We start from the raw sequence: 19,497 nt of genomic DNA on the forward strand, positions 1-19,497 counted from the left end.
TCCCTGGTGCTTTCTCCCAAACAACTGAAATTAAGAATAAGTTCAATGTGATAAAGGGTATGAACAAACAAGAAAGTTGGTTTTGTTTGTTTGTTTTTAACGGCCAGGGGTGCCTAGGTGCCTCAGTCGATTAAAAGCATTCAACTCTTGATTTTGTCTCAGGTCATGATCTCACACTTTGTGGGTTCAAGCCTGCTTGGGATTCCCTCTCTCTCCCTCTCTCTCTCTCTCTGTCCCTCCCCTGCTCATGCATGTATGCACTCACTCAACAGTCTCTCAAAATAAATAAACTGCAAAAAAAAAAAAAGAAAAAAAAAAAAGAACAGATTTTTTAATTCATCAATGCCACTGCTAGGAATTTTTTTAATTATGCTCATAAAGAGGGCCATATACACTATGCACAAGGATGAGGATGTTCACTGAAGTGCTGGTTCCTACACGCTGATTTGGGGTAATTAGAAAGTATGAGAGATCACTGAATGTGCAACATCACACTGGAATACTATCCGGAGGTTATACTATCACCTAGATCTCTAACGGGGTAGGATCTCCTAAGACATGCTCCACGCAGAAAGCAAGGGTTAGTCAATTGAAACCCACAGTGACGTAAAACATATTCTGACGTCCAGAATCCTTCTTATTAAGCACAAACATCTCTTCTTACCCAAACTTACTTACTTCCCTTTTACCAATTTCTCTTTTGTCTCCATTCCACCACAAGATTCCTATTTCTATCCCCAACTCAGCTACCCCTCTCTTCCTCCCAAGACAGAGGGGTGGGATTCATTGTAAAAGGCTATTTTTGAAGTGTCTCCCGAAAATGTTTTCTTCATTACAATATTGTTGTAACTACCTGACACTATGGATACTTATTCAATCCTCAAAACAACCCTGTGAGGTATTTTTTTTAACTCCTTTTCACAGATGAAGAAACCATGGCTCAGAATGGTTAACACACACAGACGCACAAGGGGAGGAGGAGGGAGAGAGAGGAAGGCAGTTGGGAGTCTAATTTGGGGCACAGGCAGGCCACGGCTCAACCATGCTAGACAGTCCCCCAATTAGTTCCAGAGTTATCTTCATTCATCTAATTTCTCTTCATTCACGGGAAAACCCAAGTGTGATCACAAGCCAAGGAAGAAGGGGTCTGGAGTAGGGGTTCAGTGCTATGGTACGACATAAATATCCTGATCTATGCTGTCACCATCCACTGAGGGGCGGCCCTCTGAGAGACAGGAAGCAGAGGGACAGTCTCTACGAACAAAGTGCCAGTGCCATATTTCTGAATGCTCAGAAGATGAAGAACCCATAGGACCATGTTGGGCTACACATCTCAAACAGATGGAATTACCCCTATCTACTGCTCTATTCTGTCCTCACTGGTGGGGATAATCCTACAATTGTACGATCCCCATGTTGTGATGTATCTTATCATCAGGCAACCTCCATCTACACAACTGTAGAAAAGGACCCCTAGTTACCAAGATACTGGCCTGCACTTCTGAACTCAAGCCCAAAATGTAGTGGGTGTCTGTTATTCAGGGCCACATAAAAGATATGGAGAAAGAGTAACACAAACTTGGAAGGCCCAGCAACCACAGTGAAGTTTTATTTTTATTTTATTAGAGAGAGGGCANAGTGGGGGGGGGAGGGAGGAAGAGAGAGAGAGAGGGAGCAAGGGAGAGAAAGAAAGAGAGAGATCTCAAGCAGGCTTCATGCTCAGCATGGAGGCCGACATGGGACTCAATTCTATGATTCTGGGATCATGACCTGAGCTGAAACCAAGTTGGAAACTCAACTAACCAAGCCACCCAGGAGCCCCAACAGTGAAGTTTTATAAATGTGTAACAGCAATGGACTATAAGCCACAGTACTAAGTAAGGATCCAAACCAGATGTGCAATATGTCAACACTCCCTAATTAATTTAAACTGTTAGCTTCATTAGGACGGGAAGCCCTAAAATAATTTCTAAGATAATCATCTAACCAACCAGGCACAGGCCCTTACAACCTGCAGCATACACTGTACAAGGCATGAAGAGACCACAAGATAAGTGCATGGGGCTTATAAGGCAGTTAAGGAAACAAAAGCCACACTCAAAGCCCCTTCAGAGAACAACCAGATGCAACAGTGAGGGAAAAAACTACCACCTTCTCATATGGGTGCCACCTCACATGTTTTTATATGAAAAACACCAGCACTGATGGACTTTTAAAATTTTAAGGAGTCAGTTTCTTATGTCACCAACTTCTGTTCCCTTTCTAAAGGAGTGATTCCTTCCTTGAATTTGCCTTCATATTCAGCAAATGAAGAGAACTGTCTAGAGCATTATATGAAATAATAATTTTTTTAATGTTTACTTATTTTGAGAGAGAGAGCACAACCTGAGGAAGAGCAGAGAGAGGGGGGGAGTGAGAGAATTCCCAAGCAAGCTCTGAGCTGTCAGCAACAGAGCCCAATGTGAGGCCCAATCTTATGAACCATGAGTTCAAGACCTGAGCTGAAATGAAGAGTTGGACACTTAACCAACTGAGCCACCCAGTCACCCTAGCCAAGCTGTATTTTAAGAGAACCTTTATTACTGACTTGGACGAAAGCTGGGTGGAGATGGGATGAATGAATACAGTGCATCTAAGGTATGGATTACAGGAGAGCTTAGGAAATCAGTGACTGGATCAAGCTCAGCATTTGCTCAGAGAGGAAAGGAAACAACTTTCCTCAGTGCTAGCTGAGAGCAGAATGAATCAGAGCCCACAACTGATTTCCTAATGGGGCACTGATGTCCTCTGATCCTTAGTGTATGGGATCTATAAATTCTGCTACTCTTTAGGAAGTAGGCAGAAATAGGCCCCAAAATCACTTCAATTCCCCTTTGAACCCAATCTCGGTTCATACTCCTTTGGCAACAAGGACAACAATCTCTCCCCTGATATGTAATTGACAAAGGAGGAACACAGTAGAAATGGTAAAATGCATAAATTGTAGACAGTGGTAAAACATGGTTATGTTTTCCTAGGACTAATTAGAACGAGTGAAATATTTTACTTATTTGATTGTCAAAGCATTACCTAACTTGATTCTCAAATCAATCCTGTGAAAAATGCAAAGCAGGACTTACTTATTCCATTTAAAAATGACACAATGTATGTTAACAAGTTAGATAACCTAGAAATTGTAGACAAATTCCTAGAAAGATGCAAACTACTTAATCTGACTCAAGAGGAAATGGAAAATCTGAATAGATCTGAAACAAGGATAGATACTGAATTGGTAAATTAAAAACTCCTCCCGCCCCTCAAAAAACCTGTATTAGACTGGTGAATTCTACCAAATATTTAAAGAACTAATATCAATTATTCACAAGCTCTTACAAAAAATATGAGGAAAACAGTTCCCAACTCATTCTATCAGCCAGTATTACCCTGGTAACAAATCCAAAGTTATCACAACAAAGAAAAAAACTACAGACCAGTATCTCCTATTGAAAGTAAAAATCCTTGGCCAAATACTGTCAAACTGAATCCACCAACACATAAAAAGATAATTTATGCATCATAAACAGTGGGATTTATCTGAGGAATGCAAGGTTGGTTTAACATCTGAAAATCAATAGTGTATATAAATAGAATGGAAGACAAAACCCACATGATCATCTCAGTATATGCAGAGAAAGAATTTGAAAAAAATCCAACATCCTTTCACGACAGAAAACTAACAAACTAGGCACAGAAGGGAACTTCCCCAACTTCACGAAGGACAGCTAATGTCATACTTAATGATAAAAGATGGATGTTTTTACCCTAAAATCAAGAACAAGAATATCAGCTTTTGCTACTTCTATTCAGAATTGTACTAGAAGTCCTAGCTAGGTCAGTTAGGCAAGGGAAAAAAAAAAACATTTCAATTGGAAAGGAAAAAGTAAAAACTATCTCTATTTACAGATGAAACGATCTTATATATAAGAAAGTCCTAAGGAGTAGACCAAAAGGACTATTAAAACTAACAAATGAATTCAGTACATTTGCAGAATATAAAATCAATGTGCAAAAATCAAGTGTATTTCTATACACATGCAATGAAAAATCCAAAAAAGAAATTTAAGAAATAATTTCATTTACCACTGTTATCAAAAAGAATACTTAAAAATAAACTTAACAAAAGGGCAAGATACTCTAAAACTGTTTGAAGAAATTAAAAATCTAAATAAATGGAAAAGACATCCTATATTCATGGATTTAATATTGTTAACATGACAATACTCCCCAAACTTATCTACAGACTGAACACAACATGTTATCAAAATTCCAGCTAGCTTCTCTGCAAAAATTAATAAGCTGATCCTAACGTTCATAAGGACATGTAAAGAACCTAGAATAGCTAAAACAACCAAAAAACAAAGTTGGAAGACTCTTATTTCCTGATTTCAAAACCCACTACAAAGCTACCACAAAGCAGTGTAGGACAAACATAAGGAAAGACATATAGATCAATAAAACAGAATTAAAAGTGTAGAGACACCTGAGTGGCTTAGTTGGCTAAGCATCCAGCTTCGGCTCAGGTCATGATCTCATGGTTTTTGAGTTCAAACCCATCAATAGGCTCTACGCTGACAGTGTGGAGACTGCTTGGGATTCTCTCTGTGCCTCCCCACTCATGTCTTCTGTCTCTCTCAAGATAAATAAACTTAAGAAAAAACAAAAAACCCAAAGGTTCAGAAATGAACCCTTACATCTAGGATCAACTGATTTTGACAAAGGTACAAAATTAATTCAATAGAGAAAAGGACAATTGTTTCAAAAATGGTGCCCGCGGGGCACCTGGGTGGCTCAGTCGGTTGAGCTTCTGACTTCAGCTCAGGTCATGATCTCACGGTTCATGGGTTCGAGCCCCGCATCGGGCTCTGTGCTGACAGCCAGCTCGGAGACTGGAGCCTGTTTCAGATTCTGTGTCTCCCTCTCTCTCTGACCCTCCCCTGCTCACGCTGTCTCTCTCTCTCTCTCTCTTTCAGAAATAAATAAAAACATTTAAAAAAAATGGTGCTCAGACAACTGCACAGCTACATGCAAAAAGACAGACATTGCACCACTTCCCCACAACCTACACAAAAATTAACTCGAAATGAATCACAGACCTAAATGTAAGGGCTCAAACTATGCAACTCTTAGAAGAAAACCCAGGAGTAAATCTTTGTGACTGTAGGTTGGACAAAGCCTTCTTAGATATGACACAAGGGACAAAAGAAAAAGTAGGAAACTGAAGTTCATCAAAATCAAAAACTTTTACACATCAAATGATGCCATCAAAAAAGTAAAAAAGACCACCTCCTGAATGGGAAGAACTATTTACAATCACATCTCTAATAAAGGACTTGTATGTAGAAAACAAAGTATTCTTACAACTCAATATGAAAAGACACATAACCCACTTAACAAGTAGGCAAAGAATCTGAATAAACATTTTGCTAAGGAAGATACACAAACAGCCAGCAAGTACATGAAAAGATGCTCAATATCATTAGATATGAGGGAAATGCAGATCAGAACCAGGAGATGCCACTTCACACCTATGAAGATGGCTACGAAGAGATGGAGAGCAAGTGCTGGCAAGAATGTGGAGAAACTGAAACCTTCAAACTACATTCCTTGGTAGGAATGTAAAATGGTGCAGCCTCCTTGGAAAACATTTTTACAGTTCCTCAAAACGTTAGAAATGGAGTTAACCTTTCACCCAACAATTCTACTACTAGGTATCCACTCAAGAGAAATGAAAACATATCCACATAAAAATGTGAACAGGAAGTACTCATAGCAGCATTAACCATAATAGCCCCAAAGTGGAACTAACGCATACGTCCGTCAACTGAACAAAATACAGCACATCCATGTAGTGTAGTGCTAATCAACAATAAAACAGACTGAAGTACTCATACATGCTACAACATGGATGCGAACAGAGGTAGTCACAAAAGACTATAGACTGTATAGTTCTATTTGTATAAAATGCTCACAATAAGCAAATCTACCGAGATGTAATTTAGATTCTCAGTTGTCCAGGACTAGGGGGCAGAATGGGAAAGGAATGGGAGGTGATTCCAAATGGGTATAGTTTCTTTTGGGGGTAATAAAATGTTCTAAACATTGGATGAAGGCAATAGTTGCACAACGCTGTTAATCTACTAAAATTTGCTGCATTGCAGGCCCTTAAAATAGGTGAACTATAAGGTATGTGAATTATGTCTAATAAAACTTTTTAAAAATATTTTTAAGTGTTTATTTCTTTTGAGAGGGAGGACAGGCAGAGAGAGAGGGAGAGAGAGAACCCCAAGCAGGCTCCCCGCTGTCATCGCAGAGCCTGTTGCGGGGCTCAAGCTCACAAACTGCGAGACCATGACTGGAGCCAAAATCAAGAGTTGGACACTTAACCAACTGAGCCACCCAGACGCCCATCAATAAAACTGTTAACAAAGAAAAAAAGGACAAGGCTTAAAGGCTGGGCAGGAGGAGGTTCCTGCAATTCCTAATAAAATGTTCTAGTACACCACAGACTTACATTTCAGAAAACGCTGTAAATTGTCTCTTACGTGTATCACCTGTAGGGACACACTCTTTAGAGAGGTGGTAGGTCTCACCAGCACATCACTTTGGGATTTAAAATTTCTCTTGAGGAAGCCTACAGTGTGCTAGATAAATTCTATTTACAGAAAAAGGTGAGAAAATGACATCACTCCTCTCTCCTACAGCACATATAGCCAAGCACAGAAGCCATCCGAGAGATAGAACAACTGTTAAGCTCAAAATGTTTTTTTGACTTTGTTGTTTCTTTTTTTTGGGGGGGGGGGGGTCGTTTCTTTGCAATTCTGATTTTTAACATTTGACTTCTTCCAAGACCTCCCTCATACGTTCCCTTGTAAAACTATCTATCTGCTGCTAAAACTTCTGGAGAAGCCAAGGAGGCTAAGAAGCCTGGTAAGAGAAGCCGGCAAGCTTCCTCCAGACTGGGTTCTGTGAGGGCCTTATACCCTGGTCCCTTTTGTATCACCAAAGCTGAAGCGAAGCACCCAAACCAGAGGTGATCCTCAACCAGTGCCCACTGCTGAGTGAACGTCTGACACATAAAAGACTTCTTTTTCAAGAGATTATCGTTTATATGCAGAGAAAGTACACAGAAGTAGTGGGAAAGCTGTTCAGCTCTACACCAACAGCTGTAAAGGATTAACATTTGTTCTTCATCTGACCCCTTTCCCTTTGAAGAGCTGTCCTCCCTTAAATGTATGGCTTGGTCTTGCCTCCCACCCCCTGCTCTCCTGGGTTGGAATCAAGGGCTTCAGAAGGGAAGTGTGATTCTGGCACTTGTGCCACCCCTTCCTGTTAAAGTGGTCTGACCTGACTAGACTGTTAATAAGGTACAGATTAGCATTTAGGCAAGTGTCCAAAATTTGAGGGTTTGTTTTTTTTTCAGTTTCATGTATCTGAATTCCCAGTCCCTCTGATTATCCCAAAGTTGAAATATATTTTACATCTGTACATTCTCGGCCATTTAGTCAAGGACACGGCCTGAAAGTGGTGTAGACGTGGACACGATGTGGTGTCCAGGGGCAGAATAACAGGACACGCAGGTCTCTTCCAGGAATGCTGGCTGGGTAGAACCTCAGGATACAGGCTGCAGGGCTCATGTTCCCCTGACAACCCCTGGGGCCCCAGGTCATCCAGAAGCAAGAGAGTAAGGAGGGGATTCCAAGTAGGTGAGTCAAGGTTGGAAAATGCAGAACATCCTCTTAGGTGGCCAGAACTTCAAGATATCACTACTTAAAGCAGAAAAACAGCAACACCCAACACCTCCCCTCACATACCCGCCCTGAGCAAACCCAGACAACAACAAACAAACTGTCCAGACCTCCTCCTCCCTGCCCTGCAAAAGAAAACGTACAAACAAACAAACAAGAACACCACGAAATAAAACACTACTCAGGAGCTGGTAGGGGCTAGGGCAAGTTTAATTCCTTTCTGTAAGAGACAGGCTGCCATGTTCTCCTGAGATAAGCTTCTAACTCCTGACAGGGGCTCACTCTAAAATATAAGACTCCACAGGTAAAGAATAATCTGGAAAGCCACTTGATAGGCTGAAAAAGCTTGTACTAAGGATAAAGAAAACATTGCAAATCTCCAAACCAGCATGTTATGCTATTTTATTTAAAAGAGAGGCCCAAGCCCCATCCTCTGAAGGCCAAGATCACAATACAGGAAGATGGAGGGGCCCGTTAATCAAGACTGTCCGCTCACCAGGCAGCCAAACCTTCTCCACAGAAACCCATCCAACAATGAGTAAGTCTTCTCACTCATGAGATGTCCCAGAGTTTCGGAACCATCTGGATTTGTTTGAGGTTACATTTCAAATACATTAGAAATCCTCCACCAGAGACAGAAGTTGTAGAAGGCTCTCCCTGTAGGACTATTCCTCCATCCCCAACGACTGCAGCAGGAGGCGCAGAGAGAAAGAGCACGTGCTAACAGACGGGACTCCTCTGCAGAGATGTGAAATTGTGTAACTTCACTCCGATGCTGCCAAACAACCATAATGTGCATCTCTTCAGAAATAATTACTGGAGAATTCAAAATACCAACTGCCTTTCTCACAAAGTAGCAACCGCCCACACAGGAGCTGGGGGCTGATGCAGGATAAAGGAAAAGACAGAGGAGCCTCCAGCCAGAGCAACAGCAACCAATTCACCAGGCACATGAGATGCTTCCACAACAGGACAGGGACCCTGGCTGAAGACGACATTATTTCTCCTGTCTCTCCTGCTCGTGTACTCTAAGAAGAGGGGCCAAAAGAAGGGGTGGATAAAGCAGTCAGGAGGCCCCAGAGGAAGAAAATAATAAAAAAGGCTGAAGTCTTTTAACATCATACCCTTTGGTATAAGTTTTTTGTTTTTTTAAAGTAGAAAACGGTCTTGTGTTAGCCTCCAAGATGGCACCAAACGAGGAGGTCACTTATCAGGTGAGATGAATCCCACCTCCCAGCATTCATGCCCCTGGACTGACCCATTTAACCAAAAGATATTATGGAAATAACAATGTGACTTCTGAAGCTAAGTCACAAAAGACATTACAATTCCCATCTTGTTCTTGGATCACTCACTCTATGGCCACTCAGCTGCCATGCTGGAAGAACACTCAAGCCACCCAAGAGAGAGAGGTCCATCCACAGAGTAAAGAACTGAGGCTTCCCACTAACAGCCAGCACTTGCCAGGCAGGAGTGAGCTACTTGAGAGGAGAAGGTCCTTGAGCCCCAGTCAAGCTTTCAGATGACTACAGTCCCAGCCAACACTGTGACTGCATTCTCACAAGTAACCCTCAGCCAGACCACCAGCTAAGCTGCTCCCAAATTCCAGGCCTATGAAAGCTATGTGATGCAATGAATATTGTTCTAAGCTGCTAATAAGTTTTGGAGTAACTTGTTGTGCAGCAATAGATAACTAATACAGGCCTCTTAGAAACTCTTCTTTCTATCCCAAAATAGGTACAGAGTCCTAGGAGGCTGCATACATCTCCAGGCACCTGCCTCTCCTCCCCCACACAACTCACAGGTGGAGAGAGGAAGCAAAAGCTAGTACTCAATATGTCCCCTCCCTCTTTATCTCTCATTGATAAGCTGAAGCTAGGCATTAAGGAAGCAAAATGTTTTCAACAAAGCTAAATACCCAGTAATGCTTTTTTTTCTTTCCTGCTTCTGGCTCTATATCTAAATTGTGCTGCAAACTTCTAATATTCAAAATTCCTGAACTACATTTTATACTTCACATATGTGCAAAGTTAATAAACATGGAATATATATCCCCTATTGAACTTTTTCTTAAAATCTCTATCACTTAACAGGATACCTTAAAGAATGCTCTCCTCCACCACACATTCTGTCCTGGAAACATTTTAAGAACCTTTATTTCCTCTGAAAAGTTTTCTCTTCAATCAGTGAAGAGAATCACAGATTCCCTGGGGAGAGAAGCTATATAGTATGTTCCAAAAAGCTCTGGATGTGCGATCTTAAAAGCTAAATTTAAGAGCCCATTCGGGGCGCCTGAGTGGCTCAGTCGGCTAAGCGTCCGACTTTGGCTCAGGTCATGATCTCACGGTTAGTGGGTTCGAGCCCCGCGTCAGGCTCTGCGCTGAATGCTTGCTCAGGGCCTGGAGCCTGTTTCGGATTCTGTGTCTCTTTCTCTCTCTGTCCCTCCCCCACTCACACTCTGTCTTACTCTGTCTCTCAAAAATAAATAAAATGTAAAAAAAAATTAAAAGAAAAAAAAAGAGCCCATGCTACTCGTAGCAGTAAAGACTCTGGCCTTGATTTCCCAATCTGTGGAATGGAGATCACATGTGTCCCATCTCACAGCATCACTGTTCTAAAAATCAAGTAAGATGCTGAAAAGGAGGAAGGGGGGAAGCCTACTTGCTCCCAAGAAGTTTAATAAACTCAACTGAAGGGCACCTGAGTGGCTCTGTTGGTTAAGTATCTGAATCTTGGTTTCAGCTCAGGTCATGATCTCAAGGTTCGTGGGTTCAACCTCCACATCGGGCTCTGCACTGACAGGGCATAGTCGGCTTGGGATTCTCGCTCTCTCCTTCTCTCTTTGCCCCTCCCCCCACTCTTATTCTCTCCCCCCTCAAATAAACTTTATAAATAAATAAACAAACAAACAAACAGACAAACTCAGCTGAAACAGAAAGCTGATGGTCTGCTAGGTGGCAGTCTTCCGGTGGGAAAGCTGGAGATCAAGAATTTGTTGTTTTATTTCCAGCAAGGGCATGGGAAAGAGGGTACCTGGACTGGCTAGAAAAATAGCTGTATCTGTCATACAGAACTGTCAAATTACAGTTTTTTGTTTGTGAAATAATGAAATATCCATTCAGCCATTATCAGTCTAACCCCTGGGGATCCAATCATGATAGTGGAAACTCATAAAATAAGGTTCGTGTACAAGCAAAGGAGAGGGTGAGATCTTGAACTTACAAGCAGCAATCCCTTTGCAGGCCCAATGCTAACAGTTTTCAGCAACCCTCATTTATCACAGCGCCACCAAGCTGTTTTGTGTTGGGTAGATAAACCAGTGGCTTCCATGTCACTAACCTGAGTTTAGGAGATTGTGACAAAATGGCTTATGCTGCCAGGACTTCCTATAAACAGTGCTATTGCTCACCTGAAAAAGACACTACAAGTACTTTTTAACCTAAATGTTTAAATGATTTTAGACCACATCCATTTTTTTAAGTGGAGCATTAAATGGCAGCAACATAATTTTGGAAGGGCTGCTCTTCCCCTCTTACCCCCCCACCCCCCACCCCATGCACCAAATGCCTCCACCACCAGAAACTATCACAGTAAGCTGTACCGCTTTATTTGCTACTCAGGTAAGCCCCAAACTGTCAAATACGAGTCTAAAGTGAGTTTAACCATTACAGCATTTACTGCTTTACAGTTATTAAAAAGTTTTACCTCCTTTTTAAAAAAATTTTTTTTTAACGTTTATTTATTTTGAGAGAGAGAGAAAGCATGAGCAGGGGAGGGGCAGAGAGAGAGAGAGAAACAGAATCCCAATCAGGCTCTACATTATCAGCACAGAGCCTGATGTGGAGCTCGAACTCATGAACTGCAAGATCATCATGACCTGAGCCAAAATCAAGAGTTGGACGTTTAACCGACTGAGCCACCCAGACGCCCCTAAAATGTTTACTTTCAGCGTGCAGACTTTACCCCTGCTTCTGAGTTTTTTACTCAAATGTTGTGGTTCTGTACTTCCTGAGGCATCTGCTAGAAAAACTATACTTTTTCCCCAAGAAGACTTTCTTTTTTGAGTGGAACACCATATAGAAGCTCTCTATAAGGCTCACTTACACTGTTATAAATTAAGCAACAAAGAAACATGGCTCTGATCCCATTTACTAACTAGTAGGAATCTCCCAAGTTGAGAGCTAAAAATGTAAAACCCAGAATTGTACCATGCTGCTGAGGTTTTCAAGCCTTAAACATCTTATAATAATGTAATATAAAAATTTTAACTGAACTATGAAAGATCCAGTTACATCAAAAACTTAAAAATAAAAGTATTGGTTTAAGATACTGTCGAAGGAGCCACATGGGTTAAACTGTTGGGCTAGATAACATCAAGCGTCCTTATTAGGTCCCATAATTTCTAGGAAATTCTTTTTTTTTTTTAATTTTTTTTAATGTTTTATTTATTCCTAGGAGAGAGAGAGAGAGACAGCGTGAGCAGGGGAGGGTCCGAGAGAGAGGGAGATACAGACTCCGAAACAGGCTCCAGGCTCTGAGCTGGCAGTCAGCACAGAGCCCGACGCGGGGCTCGAACCCATGAACCGCGAGATCATGACCTAAGCAAAAGTCGGACGCTTAACCGACTAAGCCACCCAGGCGCCCCCATTTCTAGGAAATTCTAATAAAGCAATCCCTGTGGTAGGGAGAGGATGTTAAACTAAATCCTTAGGAGAACCATACTCATGAATTTGACTGGAACACTTCAATAAATACCTAATAAAAACTGTGTAGCATTTTCTTTTTTTTCTTTTATTTATTTTGAGAGAGAGTGGGCACACATGAGCAGGGGAAGGGCAGAGAGAACCCCAAGCAGGCTCTGCCAAGGCTAGCACAGAGCCTGTTTCGGGGCCCAAACCCACGAACCCTTGAGATCATGACCTAAGCCCAAGTCAACAGCTGGATGCTTAACCGACTGAGCCACCCGGGTGCCCACGCGTATTTTCTTGTATATGTAACCCCAAAGCCTCAGAATTGAAAAGCGAAGGCTTATATTTTAACAAGATCTGAATTCTAGGTCTTATATACACACAGTCTAAACCAATCCGATAAATATACCATTTCAACCATACAGCATATACCAACAATATGCCATATCAAGCGTCAAGTAAATGCTAACACATCCAAGTAAAATCATTAAATTAAATTAAAACTACTAAAAAACGCTTAATGGGCGAATGTCAAAAAGTTTCTAAAGTTCTCTTCATTCTTCCCTAATTTCCAGTCTCATAACTCCTTGGATCTCACAGTCAATTAAAAATCAAGAACACTGACAGACGAAGACAGCTGTGTTTTGTAAGGGAGACAAACAGCCAGCCCAAATCAGCCTTTCCCTAGAGTCTCCCCTAACCATACAGGCCTGCACTAATGGCACCAGGTGCCACAATTCACTGTTAATTAACCATATATAGCCTTGCCACTTTCTTTAAGGTTATGCCAAATTACTTAAGCTTTATATTTTTATCAAAATTGTCCTAAGTGTGGATCCAGGTCAGCAAATTTTTCTGTCAAGAGCCAAACAGTAAACATTTTAGGCTTTTGCCAGCCATTCAGTCCCTGTTCCAAGTAATCAACCTTGCTGTTTTAGTGTGAGAGCAGCCACAGACAACACGTAAGTCAATAAGTATGACTGCATTCCCACAAAACTTTATTTATGGGCCCTAAAATTTGAACTTCGTATAATTTTTACACATCACAATTTTTTTCAAGCACTTAAAAATATAAAAACAATTCTTAGCTCCCAGACAAAACAATAATTGGCCAGAGCAAGAGGCAGGGCCACATTTGGTCTTATGAGGCACAGTCTGCTGATTCCTGACTGAGACTAGGGACTATCAAAACTGTGTCAACACAGAACTCTGCATTCCCCCCCCCAAGCCTCTAGCAGTAAACATCTGTGGATTGATCCTATTTATCTCTTTCCTTCTATTCTGGAGGATTACAGTTTGTCTTTGAAAAGGCACCTAATTAACATATCAAACACAGGGTAGATTTAACTAGTTGTTCCAAGGGCATATGTGACAGCTTCAGCATGAATTAAGACGTTCTTTCTCAAAGAAAGGTAACAATCTATAAATGAAGGTGTATGGGTGGCAGGGAGGCTTCTAGTAGCGCTGGACATCCACTCACTGCAGGTTTTATAGTCTAAAACAATGGACAAAACCATAGTCCATAAGCACCCAAAAAGGGAGGGGGGATGAACTTGAGACTGTACCTCTTTCAAGAAGTCCTCTGTAGGTGATGTCTCCCGACTGACACAACCCCCAGCAAAGAGAAAGAACAGTAACTGCAGCAGCTTAAACACTCTTTGTTGGGGGAGGCAGAGAGCAAACAGAACTACCAGCCCCAATATTACAGGCACCACTCTGGTATTTTGAAGGAACCTCTTTGGCTCAAGTTTTATTTTGCCAGTCCAAAGCCAGCTTGTCTGTGGCTTAAAAAAAAATACCCATAACCTCATCCATTGTTTCATTCCTAGAATGGCATACAATTCTGTCTTAAGGAGTGTTATTACAGAGTTCAGATACTGTAAGTCCCCAAAAACTTCCAATAAAAAGAAAATTACCTTCAAAGAGGTATAAATGTTTCCCTGCATTCAAAGAATTAGATGGGGGTTGGGTTGGGATACAGCCCATACACTGGGGGAGCCATAATACACCAGGAAGCCAGGATCTTTTATTATGTTAACTCTAACCCCTGACTAATTCATAAATCACCCCCCAAGATGATATAGTCTTACATAATTTCTACCTGCTATCCCACTATGTCTTGGAACCACAGATATATGAAAGACTAACTTTATCAGGAGCCAAAAAATCAACAATTTTGGGAGAAAAAGGATCACCCAAGTCCAGAAATTAAGACTTCAACAAGAAATGCATCTCTAGGAATTTTGGTCCACTAAACTCTTCCCTGGTCAGACCCGTGTTCGGCTGTATTTTTAGATTTACTCTGTATGTATAACAAGGTCATCAACAAGACTCTGGGCTAACTCTACATGTTGGGCAGAAGGAGCTCTCAAAGGCAGACTACTACCAGGCTGATATGCAATCATCCTATTATTTAAAGACTCCATGAGCGCCTGGGTGGCTCAGTCAGATTTCAGCTCAGGTCATCACCTGACAGTTTGTGAGTTCAAGCCTGGCATCAAGTTCTCTGCTATCAGCATAGAGTCTGCTTTAGATCCTCTGTCTTCCTCTCTCTGCCCCTCCCCCACCTGCCCTTTCTCTCTCTAAAATAAATAAACATTTAAAAACAAAAAAAAAACCCAAATTGAAAGACTTCTTAATATGTAGTGGTAGTTTCCTAGATTGTACACCTTACCCCCATTCTCCCGCCAAATACATGGTTTCCAATCATGATCTACTCCACACAGCTTTCCTGGTCCATGACTCTCCAAAAAGAAATCTTTCAGAAGGAGAGAGAAAGAGGGTGAGCTAGAAGTTACCAAAACTTGTAAAAAAGAGTGGCACAGGAAGGACCAAACAATTGGGTCTCTATGGCTCTGGGGGCCTGAGCCACAGGAGCCTCTATGCAATTAGCAAAGAATATGTCAAGATGAATCAGACTAGAAACTGACAGAATGGTAAGGAAAGGGGCTGCCCAAGCTGAGGGCCATTCAAAAGGGCCATTCAAAAAGACGTTCAAATAGCTGCTTAATGTGTTTCGTGAGCATTACTTAAGTTTGATGGGAAAACTTCAAAACAGTTCTTTCTGGCTTTCAAATCTCCCTTCTGATATGACAATCTTGAGAGAGGAAAAAGGAAGCTGTGAAAAACAAGTGCATCTTGCGAGCTGCAAACCTAAGTGCCGCACGCGAGCTCTCCAACATATGAACCTGCCTGTTCCCATGCGGTCTCTGCCTAAAACAATGGTGAAAAGCAGCCCAGGGTGAAAGGAAAAAAAAAAAAAAAAAAAAAAAGGACGACTACCCAGCGTGTATTGAAAGTATGGCTGAATTCTGAGCAGGGGAAGTGCATTAGAGAACTCCCAAGTCAAAGCAAAATCAAACCACAAAAATTACTATGATTGGTGAACCAATAATTCCAGCTCCATCATGAAGTCTATCACAGAGAATCTGACTTCCCTAAGCAACCTCTGAGGAAGTTACGAAGCAATAAAACATAACAACTGTTAGGAGAAAAAAGTCATAATCAAGTCAAAAACTAGTTAATTGGATAACTGAAAGCTGGCTCTATTGAAGGATGACCCTGGCAGACACTGGAAAAGAGAAAGCATGCAAAAAACGACATCCATGCTACAGTCTCCTTCTCCAGACAGCAGCGAGGTAAACTTTTTTTTTTTAAATGTTTATTTGTTTATTTTGAGATAGAGAGCACAAGGAGTGGGGAGGGCAGAGACAGCGAGAGAGAAACCGAAGCAGGCTCCAAGCTTTCAGTGCAGAACCCGACACGGGGCTCAGTCTCACAAACCTTAAGATCATGACCTGAGCTGAAATCAAGGGTTGGATGATTAAGCAACTGAGCTACCCAGGCACCCCATGTCTTTTTAAAAGTATATCAAAACATGATCTCTCTGTTCAAAGCTCTGTTGTGGATTAAATAGTGTCCCTCAAAAAAATATGTTGAAGCTCTAATTCTCCATACTCGTGAATGTGACATTATTTGGAAATAGTACCTTTGCAGATGTAATCAAGTTAAGATGTGGTCATACTGGATTAGGAGGGTCCCTATACCTAATGACTGGTGTCCTTAAAAGAATGTCATGTGAAGGCAAAAGACACATAAGAAGATGGTCTTCTTGTAATGAAGGAGACAGAGATTGGAGTAATGCTGCCACAAGCTAAGGAACACTGAGAATTATTAGCGACCATCAGAAACTAGAGAAGACAAGAAAGGATTTTTCCCTAGAACCTTAGGGTAGTACGTGGCTCTGTGGCTCTGCTGACACCTCAGTTTCGACTTCTACCCTCCAAATCTATGAAAGAATACATTTCTGTTGTTTTAACCCGCCCAGTTTGTCAGTTTGTACTTTGTCAAAGCAGCCCTGGGAAGATAACACACTCTCCAATGGCTTCCTATCTTACTCAGAAAATCCGAGCATCATTACAAAATGTTCCAGACTTCCCTTTATCTAGCTAACTTCAGCTCCTACTGTTCCCTCCCAAGTCACTCCACTCTAGCCACACTGGCCTCTTCACTGGTCCTCAAAACCCTCCCACCATGAGGCCTCACCCCATCCCAGGCTGGTCTTGTTTCAGGCCTTTGCAGATGCCATTCCCTCTGCTGGAAGGGTTCTCTCCCCAAGAATCTGCAAGGCTGTTCCCTGAATCTTTTTTTTCAGGGCTCTGCTCCAGTTCCCTTATCGGCAAGGCTGCGCCTAATAACCCTTCAGCATCTCTTATCCCCACCCCATACACCCTATACCTCCTTCCCCTGCTTTATTTTTTCCGTAATATTTAAAACAAGCTGACATATGTATCTTGCTTAACCTTTAAAAGATCCATTTCCCTCCATAGCAGTAGCTCAGCGGGAGCAAGACTTTTTCACTGCTGAATCACAGCACACTCTATTGAATGGATAAACAGATTCTATCAGGACAGGTGAAATTTTACTCAAAACTGGCTGTGTGACAAAAAAGGTTTCTACTAATTAAATGGAACAGAAGCGTTTGTAGATGAAGGGAAGGCTCAAGGTTGAGCTCTGAGGGGCTCGGAGACCATCTCTGTGCCAGGTTTCCTTAGGTAGACTGAGAGGCTCACCACCATTCCTATGTTGATGAAGAAGAGGTAAACAATTTTGAAACAGCCTAAGTTTCCTTCTTATCTAAAAAGGTCCACTCTTACTTATAGTTTTTGTCTCCAGGCAAACCCCTGAAGAAAGTGACTTAGGCTGAGAAATAGCTGAAGCCAAATCTAAACGTACTTCCACCTCTGCATTACTACACACGTTTTTTATTTTTAGGGGCTGAGAGGAGGGCCCAGCAGGAATGTTTGATAATGATAATCCCATACTGCAAATGTACAAACCACTTGGGAAGAAAACAACATTCCTAAAACACAAACAAAAATATTTCAAATAAGCCAGGAGCCTTAAAACAACTCTTTCTTAGTAAATACTCAATCCAACGCTTTTTAAATGGCTCTTAAGTTAACACTCTTCCTTCGCTCATTTATATTTTCAAAACTTTAAAACAAAAGAGGCAGAAAATGAAAATCTTTCTTTACCTTGGGTTTTGGCCCCCGGTCCTGCCAATCCTAGTGATGAATCACAGGATTCCTTGAGAGGTGATCTGATTGGTGTTTCAGCTTCAGGGGTCTCAAAATTACCTTCAGAATCCGAGCTGCCAAGGGGGAAAAATGAGGAATTACCACTTTCAACGGTATTTCCGACACCCTTTACAACCTATAGATCCGAAAAGGCTAAAGTCCAGCATTTTTGCCTAACTTTAGAACCCACTAGTCCTCGGCAGGGACTGGCCTGTGGGAGCTGCTGCGGGTTTTCTCGCAGGGCCCTCCTCCGCCTTCTGTCTGGCATCCTGTCTCCCTGAATATCTCCTCCATCCTCCGGAGCTTTTCTCATCATCATGTATTTCTGAGGTCATCCTTTCATCTGACATTCCCCCAAAAAGCGCTTTCCAACAGACTCCTTTTCTACTAAGAATCCTTTCTCATAGGCTTAAAAATTAAGATTGCCCCCTCCCCCTAAAATTAAGTCAGCGCTCGCCATGATGCCTTTTTCTTTGGCAGGCCTCTACCTGTTTGGAACTCGCTCGGCCTGAGGCTGGGAATGCTGTCACCTGCCTTCCTCAATCACTTGGTGGCAGCTCAGCAAAGACCACCATTTCTCACCAGCTGCCATGGGCCTGTCATCACGCGACCTTCTTTACCAAGGCTGCATTTTCGGGCCCCAGGGGGACACCAGGAGGGCCTGGGAGCGACTTCTTCCCCACAGGGAGGGCCCCAAGTTCTACCGGGTGTGATCAATGACACTCCTGTGTGTAGGGGCGGGTGCTAGCGGATCTCAGCTTAGAGAAAGTGACTGAAGCAGACCGGGATGCGGGAAGACTGCAGATTCCGGGTTAGGTTCTGAAAGCTCGTACGGAAACGGGCGAAAGGGAATACCGCACAGAACATCCTCAACTTTGGAAGGCACAGCGGGGACCCGGTTACGGGCAGGGACGCAGCATTGCCATGATAATGGTTACGCGGGTGAGCGACCACACACACGCACACAGAATGAGCCGCAGATGGATGGGTGGCAGCACGTCTGCATCTCGGCAGGGATGCGTGTACTTGCCTGAAACTCAAGGATTTGGTCTCGGCTTGCGAGTCCTCCTCCTCGGGATCGCCCTCGGGCCCTTCGGCCGCGTCCTCTCCGGCGCCCCCGCCGCGCACCGCGGACCAGGTCCATTTCGCCCACTGCACTGGGGACAGGATCTGCCAAGGGCTGAACGCCATGAGCGCGGCTCCTCCGGCTCCAGCTCCTAAGAGTAGGGGAAGGGGGAGAGCCTTTTTTCCCTTTCAAAATGGAGGGAACGGGTGACAGGCGCCTGTAAGCGTTTCCAGCGGAGGCGCGGATGTGGTTAAACGAGCGCCGTCGGGGGCCCGGGTGGAGCGCTTCCTCTCGGCCGGCAGGCAGCGCCGCTTCCTCCTCGTCCTCCTTCCCAAACGGTGCGGCCGCGGCCACCCCCGCCCCGGGCGCCTCCCGCCGGG

At 42.7% G+C, this 19,497-nt stretch overlaps 1 protein-coding gene across 2 annotated transcripts in view; it reads right to left on the bottom strand.

Moving 5' to 3' along the window:
• TACC1 (transforming acidic coiled-coil containing protein 1) overlaps positions 1-19,491 on the bottom strand; it is a 59,290-nt gene extending 39,799 nt beyond the window's left edge. For both annotated transcript variants that reach the window (XM_077769479.1, XM_077769478.1), the window contains exons 1-2: positions 19,082-19,491; positions 18,010-18,125 (exon numbers count right to left, since the gene is read on the bottom strand). In XM_077769479.1, coding sequence (XP_077625605.1) covers positions 18,010-18,125; positions 19,082-19,242 — 277 coding nt within the window. In that variant the 5' untranslated portion in view covers positions 19,243-19,491. The remainder of the gene's footprint in view (positions 1-18,009; positions 18,126-19,081) is intronic.
• Between the last annotated feature and the right edge of the window lie 6 nt (positions 19,492-19,497).

This window comes from Crocuta crocuta, unplaced genomic scaffold (genome assembly GCF_008692635.1).
Source record: "Crocuta crocuta isolate KB4526 unplaced genomic scaffold, BGI_CrCroc_1.0 scaffold698, whole genome shotgun sequence".
NCBI lineage: Eukaryota > Metazoa > Chordata > Mammalia > Carnivora > Hyaenidae > Crocuta > Crocuta crocuta.